General features: G+C 45.3%; 1 protein-coding gene across 1 annotated transcript in view; it reads right to left on the bottom strand.

Moving 5' to 3' along the window:
- Positions 1-4,010: 4,010 nt before the first annotated feature.
- Positions 4,011-20,178, bottom strand: part of COMMD6 (COMM domain containing 6) — a 49,356-nt gene continuing 33,188 nt past the window's right edge. The window contains exon 7 of the mRNA XM_075334369.1: positions 4,011-4,351. Coding sequence (XP_075190484.1) covers positions 4,301-4,351 — 51 coding nt within the window. The 3' untranslated portion in view covers positions 4,011-4,300. The remainder of the gene's footprint in view (positions 4,352-20,178) is intronic.

The raw sequence follows: 20,178 nt of genomic DNA, 5'->3' as shown, positions 1-20,178 counted from the left end.
ACGGCACTCATCGGTGAATACAAAACAGTTTGGAAGTCAGTCTTCATGTGTCGTTTAGCCCACTGGAGCAGTTTCTGCTTGTGTGCAGTGGATAGAGGTGGTAGACAGGATGGCTTACGCACAGCTGCAAACCTCTGAAGGACCCTGCATCTTGTTGTTCAGGGGACGTTGGAGGCACCACCATCTTCAAAAACTTGTCTGCTGCTATGACAAGGCATTTTAGCAGCTGTTCTTTTAACCTGATGTAATTGCCTGTTGGAAAGAGTCCTCAATTTTTCCTTATCAGCACGCACACGTGTGTGCCGTGAATCAGCTACATACTTCTTGATTGTGCGATGATCACGATGAAGTGTCTTGGCAATGTTGATTGTGGAGTATTTAGGTGAAGGCATGACTACAATTTGTTGCTTCTCCGCAGCCGACACATCATTTTTCATTCCCATTTTGGCAAAAAATGTAGGCTGCTTAATAATGTGGAACAGTCTTAAGTATTCTTGCCTGTATTTAGACACACCTTCCAAACTAATTTGCACAGGTATCTGCAATTGCTTTCAGTGATATAAAGAGCCCTGACACACATCACCATCAGTGAGTTTAAATGACAAACAAAAAATTTATAACCTTATCACTCCTAAACTCTTTTTGCATAATAATTTGGAACACAGTGTAGATGTCATGACCACAGCTCTCTGGAGGAAATCAGCACTGAATGTGCGGTAATTATAGGGTTTTTCCAGACAGTGTCCAGAACACCTGCTAGGGACATGCCATCTCTAGCTAAAAAAAACCATTTAAGGCTATGTGCCCACAGGACAATGTACCAGCGGGCTTTGCCGCAGGTTTGTTCGCAGGTTTACTGCAGCTGCTTCCCGGAATCCGCAGCTATCCATTGCTGCGGGATTTGAGCATTTTTGTTGCGGTAAACCTGTGGAACAAATGCGGAAATACCTGCGGAAGTCCCGCTCTGTATCTCCATAGTGGAAAGGTGGGACATCCTCAGATATTTCAGCATGAATAATTGACATGCAGTTATGTGCGGCTGTGGGAAATCCGCAGCATTGATATAGCACTCCCCAAATCCCATAGGATAACATGGTGAGTGTCTGTACTTGCGCAAACCTGCGGATTTATCTGGAAAATGCAGAAAAATCCGCAGGCATCTGCGGCAAAATCCGCAGGTACGTTGTCTTGTGGGCACATAGCCTAAAAGTCCTGTTCACACACAATGCATTTGGGGATTCTGACTGGATTCCCCTAAAAATAAGATTTACTGTATTTTTCAGACTATAAGACACCCTTTTTTCCCCCAAATGTGGGGGGTGCGTCTTATAGTCTGAATTTAGGGCTGCGGGGAATAAGGGTGCTGCGGTGGAGCGGGTCATCGGCGGCATGAGCAGGCTGTAGCAGCGTCTGCCGTGACCACGTGGGCCCGCTCATTTCATATGCATACATGCATCCTCCCGCTCATCATCTCTCAGCGCTGAAGCGGCGCTGACGGGTGGGCGGGATGATGGGCTGGGGATGCGCGCATAATAAACAGCCGGCCCTCGTGATCACCCCTGGCAACTACAGCCTGGAGTGATCATGTGCGGCTATATTCACTGCCTCCCGTGCATCATCATCAGCACGGGGGCCAGTGAAAAAGTACAGTATACTCACTACTCACCGTTTCCTGCAGCTTCACGATGTCATCCTGTCTGCCGACCCGCTGATCTGTGTAGAGAGCGGTGAGCACAGGGATGACGTCATCACTGTGCGCACATGGCTCCACACACATCAGCGGGCCGGCAGACAGGAGGACATCACGATGCTGCAGGGGAACGGGTCTACACAGGTCAGCGGCGCTGCTGCTGACACAGAGGGGAAGACGAGCGATGCTTCAGGAAGTGAGGAAAGGAGAGTATAAACGTTTGTTTTTTTTTCTGTGCCATAGGATAAAGGCCATATAGCAGGATGGGGTATATAGCAGGATGAGGGCATATACCAAGATGAGGGCATATACCAGGATGGGGGTATATTATGAGCAGGATGGGGGTATATATGAGCAGGATGGGGGTATATATGAGCAGGATGGGGGTATATAGCAGGCTGGCGGTATATAGCAGGATGAGGGACATACAGTGCCTACAAGTAGTATTCAACCCCCTGCAGATTTAGCAGGTTTACACATTCGGAATTGACTTGGCATTGTGACATTTGGACTGTAGATCAGCCTGGAAGTGTGAAATGCACTGCAGCAAAAAACAATGTTATTTCTTTTTTCTTTAAAATTGTGAAAAGTTTATTCAGAGGGTCATTTATTATTCAACCCCTCAATCCACCAGAATTCTGTTTGGTTCCCCTAAAGTATTAAGAAGTATTTCAGGCAAAAAGAACAATGAGCTTCACATGTTTGGATTATCTATTTTTCCAGCCTTTTCTGACTAATTAAGACCCTCCCCAAACTTGTGAACAGCACTCATACTTGGTCAACATGGGAAAGACAAAAGGAGCATTCCAAGGCCATCAGAGACAAGATCGTGGAGGGTCACAAGGCTGGCAAGGAGTACAAAACCCTTTCCAAGGAGTTGGGCCTACCTGTCTCCACTGTTGGGAGCATCATCCGGAAGTGGAAGGCTTATGGAACTACTGTTAGCCTTCCACGGCCTGGACAGCCTTTGAAAGTTTCCACCCGTGCCGAGGCCAGGCTTGTCCGAAGAGTCAAGGCTAACCCAAGGACAACAAGGAAGGAGCTCCGGGAAGATCTCATGGCAGTGGGGACATTGGTTTCAGTCAATACCATAAGTTACGTACTCCACCTCAATGGTCTCCGTTCCAGACGAGCCCGTGAGGTACCTTTACTTTCAAAGCGTCATGTCAAGGCTCGTCTACAGTTTGCTCATGATCACTTGGAGGACTCTGAGACAGACTGGTTCAAGGTTCTCTGGTCTGATGAGACCAAGATCGAGATCTTTGGTGCAAACCACAAACGTGACGTTTGGAGACTGAATGGCACTGCATACGACCCCAAGAATACCATCCCTACAGTCAAGCATGGTGGTGGCAGCATCATGCTGTGGGGCTGTTTCTCAGCCAAGGGGCCTGGCCATCTGGTCCGCATCCATGGGAAGATGGATAGCACTGCCTACCTGGACATTTTGGCCAAGAACCTCCGCTCCTCCATCAAGGATCTTAAGATGGGTCGTCATTTCATCTTCCAACAAGACAACGACCCAAAGCACACAGCCAAGAAAACCAAGGCCTGGTTCAAGAGGGAAAAAAATCAAGGTGTTGCAGTGGCCTAGTCAGTCTCATGGCCTTAACCCAATTGAAAACTTGTGGAAGGAGCTCAAGATTAAAGTCCACATGAGACACCCAAAGAACCTAGATAACTTGGAGAAGATCTGCATGGAGGAGTGGGCCAAGATAACTCCAGAGACCTGTGCCGGCCTGATCAGGTCTTATAAAAGACGATTATTAGCTGTAATTGCAAACAAGGGTTATTCCACAAAATATTAAACCTAGGGGTTGAATAATAATTGACCCACACCTTTATGTTGAAAATTTAACTGAGCAACATAACTTGTTGGTTTGTAAGATTTATGCATCTGTTAATAAATCCTGCTTTTGTTTGAAGTTTGCAGGCTCTAACTCATTTGCATCTTATCAAACCTGCTAAATCTGCAGGGGGTTGAATACTACTTGTAGGCACTGTATATACAAGGATGCTGGATCATATACAAGGCAGGAGGATCATTGCCAGGATGGGGTACCTTAGTAGAGAATTTGGGGACATTAGCCCATAACAGTGTCAGCAGCAGATCCTTGCCCCATAACAGTGTGTTATGACCACATTTTTTGCTTAAAATTTAAATTTTCCTATTTTCCTCCTGTAAAACTAGGGAGTGTCTTATGGTCCGGTGCGTCTTATAGTCCGAAAAATATGGTAGATGTAATCCCTGAAGGAATCATAGATCACGTTTCTCTGTCAGAAAAGAGATACACTTTCAGAAAAAAAAAATAAGAAAAAATAATTATAAACAATTTCTTTTTTTATTTGTGTTCATCTCATGGCAGTCTATGGCTCTGCCAAGTGTACAAAATATATGGGATTCAGACGAAACCCCTGGACACACTGCAGAAATTAAATGCAGTATGAACAAGGCCTAATATTTACATGAAATAGAAAGTGAGAGATGAAAAAAAAAGACAAAGTCATTGATAAGGAATTATTACATGTTCACATAATGAAATTATCTGCTTGAAATTCAATAATCTTTTCTTGGTTTGGCCATCACAGGAAGCCTCGGTAAGTACTGCATCAAACATTCTCCAGAGCTGCCGACATCTCCTTAAACTGCTTGGAGAAATGCTGAGAAAAATAAAGACAGGGCAATACTTTAGCACAAGTCACGCAAATCTGTATTACACATATTGTCTGAAACAAATTCACAAAAAATATTGTCAGATTAATTTGTGGCTGGTTAGCCTTTGAGGACATGGGCACAATGGGGCAAATTCATCAAGAGTATCTAATTCTTACACAATGTAAACATAAAAACAAGAGGAAAAAAAAATATCAAAAAAGCCCAATCATACAAAGATAGTGGTTGTATCAAAAGTTGAATTTATTATCACATATATTTAATTTATACAAGTACTTTGTTCGGGCAACTAGTATGCATCATAAATATATATGTATAAAACGGAACTGTGGATATTACTCTCAATTGTATATTCCCCCAAATGATATCTAAATACGGATAATACATATAATCTGGTGTATCAAAAATTGAATAAGTAATTACATCCGGACCGGTAAGGGTCACGATTGCTGTAAATATTACTCTCAATTGTATATTCCCCCAAATGATGTCTAAATAGGGATAACTACATATAATACTGTGTATCAAAAAATGAATAAATAATTATATCCAGACCACTAAGGGTCACTATTGCTATATTAAACAGCAAAATATGGAGCTGTAGAGAACAATGTGTTAAATGTCGGAGCACACTGTGTCAGGTATCAAATCATATATTAAATATTCAAGTATGTCATAAATCCCATACTTGACTGATGCATGACATACACAATAGAGATAATTGCGTCCAGACCACTAGGGGTCACTAATACTATGTAAGACAACCAGGTGGCCCTGTTTATCACATGGATCTAAACAGCGCTTCCAATATCAAAAGGGAAATGATCCGCACAGATTCACAGTATAATTAACACAGTACTATAGCATTTTTATACATGTAACATCAGTTTAAATAGTTACCGTTAGAGAGAGGAGAGGATAAACACCCGACACGTGTTTCGATCTCTTCGTCAAGGGGTGTGTCTCACTGACCGGAGAGGTTTAAATACCGCCCACCTCCAATCACGACATATTTGGCTGTTTAATATAGCAATAGTGACCCTTAGTGGTCTGGATATAATTATTTATTCAATTTTTGATACACAGTATTATATGTATTATCCCTATATAGATATCATTTGGGGGAATATACAATTGAGAGTAATATCCACAGTTCCGTTTTATATGTATATATTTATGATGCATACTAGTTGCCCGAACAAAGTACTTACAATATTATGTATATCATGTAGCGAAATAATATGTATTTGAAATCACTGATTATAAATGTTTTTACAATGTAAACTTAGACAACACCGTCTGAGAATATGCCACATTTATCACAGTGGTCCATGCTGCTTGGGAAATTTAAGACGTAAATTTAAAGTCACACTGCATCAATGCCTTCAAGATAGATGATAAATGCTAGGTCACAGGGGCTTCACTCCTGGGATCCCTATTGATCAGTATAATCCAATACATCCGAAGAGATGGAGCGGTGTATATAAGCGGCAGTAAAGCATGGACGCTGCTGATCCACGTAGCTCTATACAGAGCTCAATATATTTGTCGACTATGTATTTTTATTAGATCACACTTAAAACTAACATTTTACAAAATTACATCAGGGTAAAAGACACACATTGAGTTGAAAATGGCGATGGCAGGCCCTCAAAGGCTCGATTACACACTCTGCGACCACTATCGTTTTCTCCCTCCCAGAAAGTGATCATTAGTATTTCACCCAACAATGACATGAGATCAGTATCATCAATTAATATACTCCAGTATTTCTCAGGAATAGATCTTACTTCTCTATTGGCATTATCCATATGATACAAATTGATTTCTCAAACTCTGATCTGTGTTTGGGTATAAGATTACTCAATTTTTGCCTGCTAACATTCTCAAAGGCCAGTCTAAGAACCTCATTTGGATAGCCTCGATCTCTAAACCAGGATGGTAAGTCGTCAGCTTGTAATAGGCACTATCAATAGGTTCTCACCTAATAAGAAGCATTCTAAATGCTCTGGTAGAAACATGACGTATAAAAGGTACCGTCACACTAAGCAACATCGCTAGCCACATCGCTGCTGAGGCACAACTTGCTAGCGATGTTGCGGTGTGTGACATCCAGCAACAACCTGGCCTCTGCTGTGAGGTCGCTGGTTGTTGCTGAATGTCCTGGACCATTTTTTAGTTGTTGCTCTCCCGCTGTGAAGCACACATCGCTGTGTGTGACAGCGAGAGAGCAACAACTGAATGTGCAGTGAGCAGGGAGACGGCTTCTGCGGACTCTGGTAACCAATGTAAATATCGGGTAACCAAGGAGCCTTTTCCTTGGTTACCCGATATTTACCTTTGTTACCAGCGTCCGCCGCTCTCAGCTGTCAGTGCCGGCTCCCTGCTCCCTGCACACATAGCCAGACTACACATCGGGTAATTAACCCAATATGTACTGTGGCTAGGAGTGCAGGGAACAGGGAGCCGGCACTGGCAGTGTGAGAGCGGCGGACGCTGGTAACGAATGTAAATATCGGGTAACCAAGGGAAGGGCTTCTTGGTTACCCGATGTTTACCGTGGTTACCAGCGTCCGCAGAAGCCGGCTCCCTGCTGCCTGCACACGTAGCAGAGTACACATTGGGTAATTAACCTGATGTATACTGTGGTTAGGTGTGCAGGGAGCCAGAGCTAAGCGGTGTGCGCTGGTAACCAAGGTAAATATCGGGTTGGTTACCCGATATTTACCTTAGTTACCAAGCGCAGCATGCTTCCACGTGTAGCGACGCTCCAGCGATCCCTGCCAGGTCAGGTTGCTGGTGGGATCGCTGGAGCGTTGCTTAGTGTGACATCTCACCAGCGACCTCCTAGCATCTTACCAGCAATCCCTATCAGGTTGTATCGTTGTTGGGATCGCTGATAAGTTGTTTAGTGTGACTGGGCCTTAAAACCCTTGTTCCTAATCCTAGTGAAACCTACTGACTCTCAAAGTCTCAGAGGCTTCCAAACTATGGACCCAAAACAGTCCTGCCGGTAAATTTATTACCAAGAAATTGGGTACAAGATAAGACCTTTGGGGAAAGACTTTCTGGATGCTGTGGGTTGTGCAATAAAGAGTGAGAGTTCTGGACTCAAAGAATATGGCGCTGGCATTCCAAATTTTCAGCCCCAACTAGGGATGGAGAATCCTTCCGTCACCTACTGGGGAAACCTCTAGTGGAGTAGGTAGGCTTCTTGGGAGACGATCAGAGATGTAAAATCTCCAAACACAAAATAAGTTGATCTTAACAACCTGCCTTAAAACTCAAATGAGATGTACCTGGCCCGTGCTACCTTAGGAGGCGAAAAGATGGAAACGCTGTTAGTATTCTCTACCTAGCTACGATAAGGTGGGGACTAAGATAGTGTAAAGTATGACATAATGTATTGAACTCATTTCAATAGCCACTCAATATGTCTAAAAAAGTGGCGTCATCCTAAGGGACAATGCCTTTTCAAATGGCAGAAAATCTGGGGAATTTACAGAAAAATTAATCCCACTTAATTAAGGTCAGAGGAATATGGGGTGACCTGACAATAGGCTCAGAATGCGGAAATCCCCAGTGTATTTAAGCAATTGTTTAAGATATAATAAACAAAAAGACTTCTACTGGCTGCAGAGGCCTATACTAGTGTAACCCGCCAGCATGCCGCACTGCAAACAAACAAACAAAAAAAAAAAAAAGAAGGAGGTAAATTCTTAATCTATATGAATCAAGGCTAATTTAGATCTACTACTCAGACCCAAGTCTGGTGTGGAGGAGTCAGCTCTTTTTCCAAGATGCATTCTTAGTGTCAGCCTCCAAGTGTCAGCATATTACCTCATGGTTACTGTGTCCCCCAAAGTAGCAACTGAGAAATTAAAATATCGTTGCTGAATCTAAGCCATGGGTCTTTCATCTGATGCCAATGGCTCAGATCATCTGCAGAAAATAGGACATTGGTCTCCCTCCAGCATAGGAGAAAATTTGCATATTTGACGCTAAAGGCAGAGCGAGGTTGGTCTAGGACAGGGGTCTCAAACTCAGCTGGAGGAATGGGCCGCATATGGAAAAAAAAATAAATTAAAGAGGGGCCGCATTACTGGCAGGACAAAGTGAACATTTTTAGTGATTCCATGTTTTTTTCTACACACCTTTGGATCACTTTTTTAAACATTTTTTGTTTGTATATTATAGCAAGCGTGCACTTTTTTTTCGTTAAGTTTATATATAAAAAAGTATTTTTAACGGCAGAAAAAAGTCATGCTTTATTAAGATTTTTTTTTTACATTTTATCACCTTCTTGTAATATTGTTTTAATTAACATAGTAATCTTAGCCAACATCTTGTAGTAATGTGCCCATGCTGCAGTAATATCCCCATCCGTGTGCCCTGTAGTAAGGTGCTCATCCTTGTGGTATTGTGCCCAGTAGTATCTGCCCAGTAGTATAGTGCCCTGTTGTATTGTGCCCATCCTTGTGCCCTGTAGTATTGTGCTCAGTAATATTGTGCCCCTCATTGTACCTTGTAGTATTGTGCCCATCCCTGTAGTATTATGCCCATCCCTGTAGTATTGTGCCCATCCCGTAGTATTGTGCCCTGTAATATTCAGCCCGGCCTTGTAGGATTGTGGCTATTCCTGTAGTATTGTGGCCATCCTTGTAGTATTGTGGCCATGCCTGTAGTATTGTGGCCATCCCTGTAATATTCTGCCCACCCTTGTAGTATTGTGTTCTGTAGTATTCTACCCATCCTTTAGCAATATGCAAAAAATAAAAATTCTCCTCACCTTTCCTCTGTTCCCTGTGTGCCCACGATCAGTATTTGCAGAGTTTTGGATGCAGCATGCTTCAGCTCCTCCTAAGGAGGAGACTTGCGGCCCCGCCGATCAGGACCAGCTGTGTTCAGGACGCAGCAGGTCCTGATCTTGAGCACGTACCTTACCGGCTTGTTTCCGCACGTGACGATCGCGGCTCTATGCTGAGGGTCGGCGCCGGCAGGAACTTTACTGCATTTGAATCCATTTGCGGTGCCGCTCAGAGGAGCAGTGCCTGGACCAATGGCTGCTGCCTGCCAATCAGATACAAGGAAGTGACGTCGCTGTATGACATCACCTCCTTGCATCTGATTGGCAGACAGCAGCAGCAACTGGAATAGAGCTGACAGCTCCTCTGCGCGGCACCGCAAATGTATTCAATTGCAGTAATGTCCTGCTGGCGCCGACCCTCAGCATAGAGCCGCGATTGTCACGGGGTCTGCGGCCCGCAACAAGCAGCCTCAGGGGCCGCATGCGGCCCGCGAGCTTGAGATCTCTGGTCTAGGAGGTGCGCGAGACCTAATCTGGACAGTGATAATCTCTTGTTGATGAAACAATCATTGTTTTGAGACAAACCTGCTGACAGATTGTCTTTAAACGCCCATCCATATTATATACAGTGCTGGCCAAAAGTATTGGCACCCCTGCAATTCTGTCAGATAATACTCAGTTTCTTCTTGAAAATGATTACAATCACAATTTCTTTGGTATTATTATCTTCATTTATTTTGCTTGCAATGAAAAAACACAAAAGAGAATGAAACAAAAATCAAATCATTGACCATTTCCCACAAAACTCCAAAAATGGGCCAGACAAAAGTATTGGCACCCTTAGCCTAATACTTGGTTGCACAACCTTTAGCCAAAATAACTGCAAACAACCGCTTCCGGTAACCATCAATGAGTTTCTTACAATGCTCTGCTGGAATTTTAGACCATTCTTCTTTGGCAAACTGCTCCAGGTCCCTGAGATTTGAAGGGGCCTTCTCCAAACTGCCATTTTGAGATCTGTCCACAGGTGTTCTATGGGGTTCAGGTCTGGACTCATTGCTGGCCACTTTAGTAGTCTCCAGTGCTTTCTATCAAACCATTTTCTAGAGTTTTTTGAAGTGTGTTTTGGGTCATTGTCCTGCTGGAAGACCCATGACCTCTGAGGAAGACCCAGCTTTCTCACACTGGGCCCTACATTATGCTGCAAAATTTGTTGGTAGTCTTCAGGCTTCATAATGCCATGCACACGGTCAAGCAGTCCATTGCCAGAGGCAGCAAAGCAACCCCAAAACATCAGGGAACCTCCGCCATGTTTGACTGTAGGGACCGTGTTCTTTTCTTTGAATGCCTCTTATTTTTTCCTGTATTTTTTCCTGTAAACTATGTTGATGGCTTTTCCCAAAAAGCTCTACTTTTGTCTCATCTGACCAGAGAACATTCTTCCAAAACATTTTAGGCTTTCTCAGGTAGGTTTTGGCAAACTCCAGCCTGACTTTATGTCTCGGGGTAAGAAGTGGGGTTTTTATTTTCCTTATTTTTTTCCACCCCCTTCTTTATGTTTGATGTGGAATTATATCCAATTTGGCTTTATGACAATTTTTTTTATTTTTTTTCATTGAAGACAAATTAAATGAATATAATAATACCAAAGAATTTGTGATTGCAATAGTTTTCAAGAAGAAACTGAGTATTATCTGACAGAATTGCAGGGGTGCCGATACTTTTGGCCAGCACTAAAAATTTTTCTTACATACATTATATATATATATATATATATATATATATATATGTATGTGTGTGTATATATATATATATATATATATATATATATATATATATATATATATATATATATATATATATATATATATATATATATATATATATATATATATATATATATATATATATATATATATATATGTATGTATGTATGTATGTATGTATGTATGTATGTATATATATATATATATATATATATATATATATATATATATATATATATATATATATATATATATATATATATATATATATATATATATATATATATATATATATATATATATATAGTTAGGTCCAGAAATATTTGGACAGTGACACAAGTCTTGTTATTTTAGCTGTTTACAAAAACATGTTCAGAAATACAATTATATATATAATATGGGCTGAAAGTGCACACTCCCAGCTGCAATATGAGAGTTTTCACATCCAAATCGGAGAAAGGGTTTAGGAATCATTGCTCTGTAATGCATAGCCTCCTCTTTTTCAAGGGACCAAAAGTAATTGGACAAGGGACTCTAAGGGCTGCAATTAACTCTGAAGGCGTCTCCCTCGTTAACCTGTAATCAATGAAGTAGTTAAAAGGTCTGGGGTTGATTACAGGTGTGTGGTTTTGCATTTGGAAGCTGTTGCTGTGACCAGACAACATGCGGTCTAAGGAACTCTCAATTGAGGTGAAGCAGAACATCCTGAGGCTGAAAAAAAAGAAAAAATCCATCAGAGAGATAGCAGACATGCTTGGAGTAGCAAAATCAACAGTCGGGTACATTCTGAGAAAAAAAGGAATTGACTGGTGAGCTTGGGAACTCAAAAAGGCCTGGGCGTCCACGGATGACAACAGTGGTGGATGATCGCCGCATACTTTCTTTGGTGAAGAAGAACCCGTTCACAACATCAACTGAAGTCCAGAACACTCTCAGTGAAGTAGGTGTATCTGTCTCTAAGTCAACAGTAAAGAGAAGACTCCATGAAAGTAAATACAAAGGGTTCACATCTAGATGCAAACCATTCATCAATTCCAAAAACAGACAGGCCAGAGTTAAATTTGCTGAAAAACACCTCATGAAGCCAGCTCAGTTCTGGAAAAGTATTCTATGGACAGATGAGACAAAGATCAACCTGTACCAGAATGATGAGAAGAAAAAAGTTTGGAAAAGAAAGGGAACGGCACATGATCCAAGGCACACCACATCCTCTGTAAAACATGGTGGAGGCAACGTGATGGCATGGGCATGCATGGCTTTCAATGCCACTGGGTCACTTGTGTTTATTGATGACATAACAGCAGACAAGAGTAGCCGGATGAATTCTGAAGTGTACCGGGATATACTTTCAGCCCAGATTCAGCCAAATGCCGCAAAGTTGATCGGACGGCGCTTCATAGTACAGATGGACAATGACCCCAAGCATACAGCCAAAGCTACCCAGGAGTTCATGAGTGCAAAAAAGTGGAACATTCTGCAATGGCCAAGTCAATCACCAGATCTTAACCCAATTGAGCATGCATTTCACTTGCTCAAATCCAGACTTAAGACGGAAAGACCCACAAACAAGCAAGACCTGAAGGCTGCGGCTGTAAAGGCCTGGCAAAGCATTAAGAAGGAGGAAACCCAGCGTTTGGTGATGTCCATGGGTTCCAGACTTAAGGCAGTGATTGCCTCCAAAGGATTCGCAACAAAATATTGAAACTAAAAATATTTTGTTTGGGTTTGGTTTATTTGTCCAATTACTTTTGACCTCCTAAAATGTGGAGTGTTTGTAAAGAAGTGTGTACAATTCCTACAATTTCTATCAGATATTTTTGTTCCAACCTTCAAATTAAACGTTACAATCTGCACTTGAATTCTGTTGTAGAGATTTCATTTCAAATCCAATGTGGTGGCATGCAGAGCCCAACTCGCGAAAATTGTGTCACTGTCCAAATATTTCTGGACCTAACTGTATATACATACATAAATATATACACACACATACATACATACATACATACATACATACATACATACATATATATATATATATATGTATATATATATATATACACACACATACACACACACACACACACACACACACACACACTAGCTGTACTACCCGGCTTAATAACTGTTGTTAACAAAATAGAATGTATTAACAAAAATTTATTCTGCACACAGCAACCACAAAACAAATAGATAGAAATGTAATTATTAAAAGGAAAAGCTAAGCTAATAGAAGCATTTCACAACATATATTTCAACACCACAGATATTCCACACAGATTTAACTAAATTGGCCAAGTAATGTGCTCTGCCTGTCTCTTTCCCTGTCCGCCTGTCTTTCCCCCAGTCTGTCTCTCTCTATCCGTCCCCTCACCGACATCTTATTACCTCACATATACGCTTCTTATACTATGAATGTCTTTTGTTCCTATAGCAACCACTCACAGCTCCTACTAATAACCTGTAGTTCCAGGTGCCATTTACTTTAATTTAAACAATAGACTCTATTTGTAAGTACCGTAAATCAGTAAATGAAGGCTACGTGCCGAAAGATTTACAAAAAATACAAAATTTGTTTTATTAAGCAATGCGATACAGGGACACACAGTTAGTGCAATGAGTGAAAATAAAATCAATAACACACAGACAAAAAAGAGAATTTTGTTTACTTACCGTAAATTCTTTTTCTTATAGTTCCGTCATGGGAGACCCAGACCATGGGGTGTATAGCTACTGCCCCCGGAGGACACACAAAGTTACTACACTCAAAAACGTGTAGCTCCTCCCTCCTAGCATATACACCCCCTGCTAGCCAGATCTAGCCAGTTTAGTGCAAAAGCTGAAGGAGGACATCCACCCACAAGAGAGACAGAGTAAAAACCGGAAGAACCGGAACCTCTGTCTACAACAATAACAGCCGGTGAAGACACACGGAACAAGAAACCTGCCAACAGGCATAGGGAGGGTGCTGGGTCTCCCATGTCGGAACTATAAGAAAAAGAATTTACGGTAAGTAAACAAAATTCTCTTTTTCTTTATCGTTCCTATGGGAGACCCAGACCATGGGACGTTCAAAAGCAGTCCATGGGTGGGAATAAACAGACAACTGAGAAGCAGGCAAACCTAACTTCACAAATGGGCGACAGACGCCGGAAAAATGCGTCTGTCCAAGCCCACGTCTGCCAAAGCATGAGCATGCGTTGGGAGTGCTTCGAAAAAGCATGCAGACTAATTTGAGCTGCAGTCTGACAGACCTATTGAGCCGCAACCTGGTGCCTGAAAGCCCAAAAATAAAGGCGCCGACAGGTCTGACCAAATGTGCCCCGATCCCCAGCGGGGAAGGCACCTGAGTACACTCATAGGTCTCGGAAATGGCCGACCTAGGCCAACATCAGGGTCAGCTTAGATGCCGAGAGACCGTTACGCTGACGACCAGTCAGCACTAGAGAGGTGCACCGCCTAATAACGGCGGTGCGAGACACATAGATCCGGAGCGCCCGCACCCGATCCAGGATATGCAACGCTTCCTCAAGCGATGAACAGGAGCCGGACAAAAGGAAGGCAGGAAAATTGCCCCGGATAAGGTGGAGGCAGAAACCACCTTAGGGAAAAAAATCCGGAGTCGGATGAAGACCACCTTGTCTTGATGCAAAAGACCAAAAAAGGGGGACGACTCCGAGAGAGTGCAGCCAGAACTCTCAGGCGGGAAATTATAGCCACTAGAAGGTGTACCTTTCTGTGAAGATGAAACAACAAAACCTCCCCAAGAGGCGCAAAGGGGGGTTTCCGGGAACCGGGAGGACCGGATTAAGGTCCCAGGTCTCCATAGGCCGCCGGAAAAGCGGAATGATGTGAGATGCGCCCTTAAAGGAGCGCACCGGAGCCAGCCGGGCGATACGCCGCTGGCACATACTGACAGGGCCGAGACCTGTCCCTTAATGAGGGATAGTCCTAGCTGTAGACCGGACTGTGGAAGGGACAGGAGGGTCGGCTAGGCCAAAAAGGTCAAAGGACACTTTGGAGCTCGAGTCATAGTGGAGATGACTTCAGGAAGGATACCAGAAGTCGTCAAGATCCAGGACTCAAGAGCTACGCCGTCAATCTGAGAGTCCAGAATTCTGGCGGAAAAAACGGACCTTTTGAGAAAAGGTCTGGACGGTCCGGAAGATGCCATGGCAACCCAACGGACAGAAGGAGCAGGTCAGAGGACCAAGCCCGCTTGGGTCAGTCTGGAAGAATGACCCGACGGCCCCCTTTACCGATCTTGCGCAGGACTCTGGACAAGAGGTAGAGGGTGAAATTCGAAAAGAGACAAGCTGGGATCAAACATGAACCAGTGTGTCTACCGCAAAACCTGAGGATTGTGGACCGCGGTTGGACAGCTGAAATAGCCTGCCTCGTAGTTTTCACATCTAGGATGTGGACTGCGGATACGGTGGACTAGGAGTCCCTTGTCCACTGAGGAATGTTGAGCCGCCAAGATTGCCAGGCGGCTGAACGTCCCGCCCTGGAAGCTGAAATAGGAAAACGCTGTCACGTTGTCCGACTGGACTCGAATGTGCCTAGCCGCTCACAGATGGGGAAGGCTTGGAGAGCCAGAAATACAGCAGTGATTTCCAGCACATTGATCCAGAGGGCTGATTCGGACAGAGTCCAAGCGCCCTGCGCTCCACGGTGGAGATATCCTGCTCCCCAGGCGGATAGGCTAGCATCCTGGTGAGGATCACCCGGGACGGGCCAGAGAGGAGCGCCCTTGAGACAGAGTGGCCGAAGCCACCACTGAAAACGAGCCTCTGGTCAGTGGCGAAGCCACCACCCCGTGGGAGGATTGAGTTCGCTTGTACAGCGGAAAACATCCAGTCTCAGAGGACGCAGGGGAAACTGGGCAAGGAACCGCTTCCATTGACGCCCCTGGTTCGAAGTCAGAGTGGACTTAGACAGAAAGACAAGCCACCCGAATAGGTCAGCGTGGCGAGAGTGAGCGAAGCACTCTGCTAAGAGTCAGCACTGAATGAAGCCCCAACAAGAAGGCTGACCAGGGCAAAAGATCACTGCCAAACCCTAGGGGGGCAAGGACCGTAATCACAGCTGCCTCAATGATAATACTCGAGGGGCCTTGGCTAATCCCAAGGGAAGAGCCACGAATTGGACCACTCCGATTGTCAAAACGTAGTCAACGCTGGTGAGAAACTGCGATTGACTCCTGCCGATAGGCAGCTCTGATGCCGATGGCTGCTAAGGAATCTCCTTGGGCTCTTGATTGATCCGGTGCGAAAAACACACGGAACAAAACCGAGACTCCATGTGAAAACGCCCCACCTGGCTATGCTTGAAAAGCTAAAGATCCAGGTCGGAAGGCACCGCCCTCTTCGGGGACTAGGAATAGATTTAAGCAAAATCTCAGAACCGTTCCCAGTCGGGAACCGGTACAATTACTCCATTGGCCAGCAAGAAATGCCACAGCCTGTGAGAAGGCGGCGGCCTTGGAGCCGGGAGGAGTTGACAGAAAAAATCTGTTTGGCGGGTGGACAGAAGTCCATCCTGTAGCCCAGGGAGATATAATGTCGCCCCCATTTAACGGAGACGTGTTAGAACCCTACATCGCCAAGTGGAGAGAGCCTGCCAACGACCAAGGAGGTTGTTGGCGTGGCTAAATAGCTCGGAGGAAACTGACTCAGTGACAGCATCTCCTGCGGTTTTCTGAAGACGCAGCTTCGAGCCATTTGGTTCCATGAACCTAGGCTGAGCTAGAGGACGATCAGCTGGAGGAACGGAAACCATCGAAACCTCAACTGATTCCTGCCCTGGACAGGTTCCCTGGTTTAGGTTTGTGGCGAGGAAGCACACTCCCCGCCAAGAGCTTCCTTAATTTCACCCAGCTTGGTTCCGGGGAAACTGGGCCCACCAAGGGGGAGCCCAGCCAGGAACCTCCATAGAGGCATCTGCCTTCCAATTTCGAAGCCACAGGAGCCTGCGGATAGCGAGGAAGGTAGCCCAGACCACCGCCGTGCGGCGTCTAGCATGGCAGACCTGGCAGAGGATGAAAAGACTGAAGTCTGGAGTTCAGGCAACCGTTTTGGGGATAGAGTCCCTGTGAGAGAATGCATTTCCTCCAGAGAAGCAGAGAAGTTACAAAAAAAACCGCACTGCTGTAAGCTGAGGAGAACAAGCTCCTGCCGTTCCCATACCGACTTGGCCCAAAGGACAACCGGGCGGACCGCAGAACCTTAAGTGAGGAGCCATCAGCCACTGACATAACGGTCCGGGCTGAGCCACCTGAAGTGAATGAGCCCGCTTCTTGACCACCATTGGTGGACAGGGGAAACACAGTCCTCAGAAACACGCTTCATCTCAGAGCGGATTGAGGTCCAGTACAAAATTAATGTACGGTAGAATCCTATAGAGGTGCCGTCAGCCACTGATACAACTAACCGGGCAGTCTAGACCGGAGTGGCTACCCTCTCTGAAGGGAGGGGGAGACAGGCAGCAGAACCCCGCTGTGGGGTCTGCAGGATAGGCTGTGGGCTTGGACGCAGCGGGCTGAAAACTGGAGTGGTTAAGTAACACACTCCTTGACCTGCTAAAGGTAAACTGTGCCTTTCTGCCAGCGGGGAATACTCCCCTGATCAGGCGGACACAAGAATAATGGACGCAAGCCAATCATTCGCATCTGCGTCACCTACGTCACCTACGGACGGATCAATGTACATAAAGTAGCGTCCGTGTCCGCGGTAGAGACATCTTCCTCGTCCGGTGAATCAGCTCGTAATCAGAGCTGCGGGACGGGGAGGACAGGGGACCCTGCGTCTCCCTGTCAGGAGAACGGGGTCTGAGCCCAGAAGGAGAGTCCCTTGTGAGCTTGGCCGAGCGAGCAGAAAACGCCCTGAGAGGGGGACTGCATGCTCAGCAGATGCCGGGACAGCCGACCCCTGGAAATAGGAATCCCATGGGGGTCAGCCACCGAAACCGGAGCAGCTGGAGGGACCATTAATGAGCCCCCATGCTGAGGGGTCACAGTGGTTAGGAGCTCGGTATAGCCGTACGAGACTAATAAAAAAACAGCCTGCAGCCTCGCTCTGTGAGACATGCTGCAGAGGTGGGGGCTCTGTCTAGCATGCGTAGAATACCCAAGACAGGGGTTCAGCCTGGGGAGACTCCCACCTAAGAACCATTACAGTGTGCCGGTTCAGGCAATATGAGGTTACATGCAGCACATGTAGAGTACAGCCTTGTAGCTTTGCTGCTAGAGTGAGACATGCTGCTGAGGAGGAGATTCTATGATAAAGAATTAACTCCTTCAGAATGCCTGAGAGTGTATAAAAAGTGCACAACCAGAGGTTGTGACTTATCAGGCCATATTATGAGTGCCCTCCGGATTCCAAGCCTGGACCCTCAGCCAGTATTCCCTCCCTGTGCTGCAGGGCAGCCAGCGCCGACCAGTGTACTAAGACGCTGAGAAAATGGCGCCAGAGTGAGGGGGGGGAGGCGGGGGTTAACCCAGGAGCGGGAATCGGAGGGCGAAGGAGATGTACAGGGGAGGGAATCATCACCTCAAAAAGGAGCGTCCTCCCCTGTGCAGAGCGGCCGGCGGGCGGCTCTGCAGCGTCCCCCTGCATGCCTGACATGCAGGGGAACGAAACGAAACTAGGCCGCGGCTGAAGCCGGGGCCTAAAGTTATGCATGCGGCCGAAAATCAGGCCTCATCGGCGCGGTTCTCAGTAAAAACTGTGGAACCGGCCGGAAACACAGTAAACAAGGCAGCATTATTCAGCAATCACTGTCCCCCCCAATAAAAGAGCCCCACATTGCAGAAAGACCCTCTGAATAAACGTCTCTATACTTAGCTTTGAGACGCAGGGTCCAGTCCCTGTGGGGTGGGGGTCAGTGCTCCGTCCAGCAGGGTCCTGCACAAGGGCTGCGGATGGAGGCCGGTCTCCTGCAAGGCAGTGAGAACCGTGTTGGCTCCCACTTCAAATCAGAGCCCCTAAGGGATGTTGAAGGAGCGCGGCATGAAGGGCTCCTGCCCTGAAGTCAACCTTAACAGCACCGCCGCCAGGGGGGTGAGAAGGGACATGCCGGGAGTCCAGTGGACCCGCTTTTCTTCCAAATCTTTGTAAAAATGAAAAATCAAAAAGGGATGCATGTGTGTGTGTGGATCCTCCTGACACAAAGCAAGAAACTGGCTAGATCTGGCTAGCAGGGGGTGTATATGCTAGGAGGGAGGAGCTACACGTTTTTGAGTGTAGTAACTTTGTGTGTCCTCCGGGGGCAGTAGCTATACACCCCATGGTCTGGGTCTCCCATAGGAACGATAAAGAAAAACAGGGCAGCTATGCGTGTCAGGATAAAATATCACGCCAAAGTCTTGGTTACAAGGAAGATGTAATTATTAAGAGACCAAAAGTGATTGGAAGTGGTACAATGCAAAATAGCATGAATGTAAATATATCTGAATGGATTGTACCAAAATCAACCACTAGAGGTCGCACAAGGTTAGGTCACAGATTTAATGCAGGATAGTGCAATCCACAGCTTAACAGTGTAGCAACAATGTGGCACAGATATAATAAATATGGGAGTTTATAATACATAAATAATGACCAGAATTGGTCTTTTACACTCTCAAAATTCATCACAAAAAGAGTCATAAACCATAAACATGCCAACTGTTTCAGCAAAGATGTACTATACATGCAATGTGCATTATATGGTTGCAAAAAGATTTTTTGTATACAAGTGATTGATAATGGTTCTACAAGAAAATAGTGCAACCAAAAGATAGTAAACCTGTATAATGTGCAGCCTCACATCCCCTATGTAAAGTTACAGACCATGAGGTAAGCAGTAAGAAGGCATGTTGCCAATGATCAGCAGGGGGAGATCATGCTGCACATAAAGGAGAAAATACTCCATAAAGATGGAGCGACCCACCGAGGATAAAACCTGACTGAACACGCTGCCCTGCACCTCAACATGTGTTTCGCTCCGCTTCATCAGGAGGTGCAGGGAGTGTGCTGCCAGCGGTTTAAATCCCCCCATTGTGGCGCTTACCTGCCAATAACGGCGCGCGTCGGCACACCGAGGACCATCCTCCAGAGCACATGGGCGTCCAGGAATCATCAGCGTGCACACGTGCAGCACAGATGATCCTGCACGTGTGCACGCTGATGATTCCTGGACGCCCATGTGCTCTGGAGGATGGTCCTCGGTGTGCCGACGTGCGCCGCTATTGGCAGATAAGCGC

The sequence above is a fragment of the Anomaloglossus baeobatrachus genome, chromosome 2 (assembly GCF_048569485.1).
Source record: "Anomaloglossus baeobatrachus isolate aAnoBae1 chromosome 2, aAnoBae1.hap1, whole genome shotgun sequence".
In the NCBI taxonomy this organism is placed as follows: domain Eukaryota; kingdom Metazoa; phylum Chordata; class Amphibia; order Anura; family Aromobatidae; genus Anomaloglossus; species Anomaloglossus baeobatrachus.
Note: the sequence above shows the minus strand (reverse complement) of the source record. Positions and strands in the feature narration are given on the sequence as shown.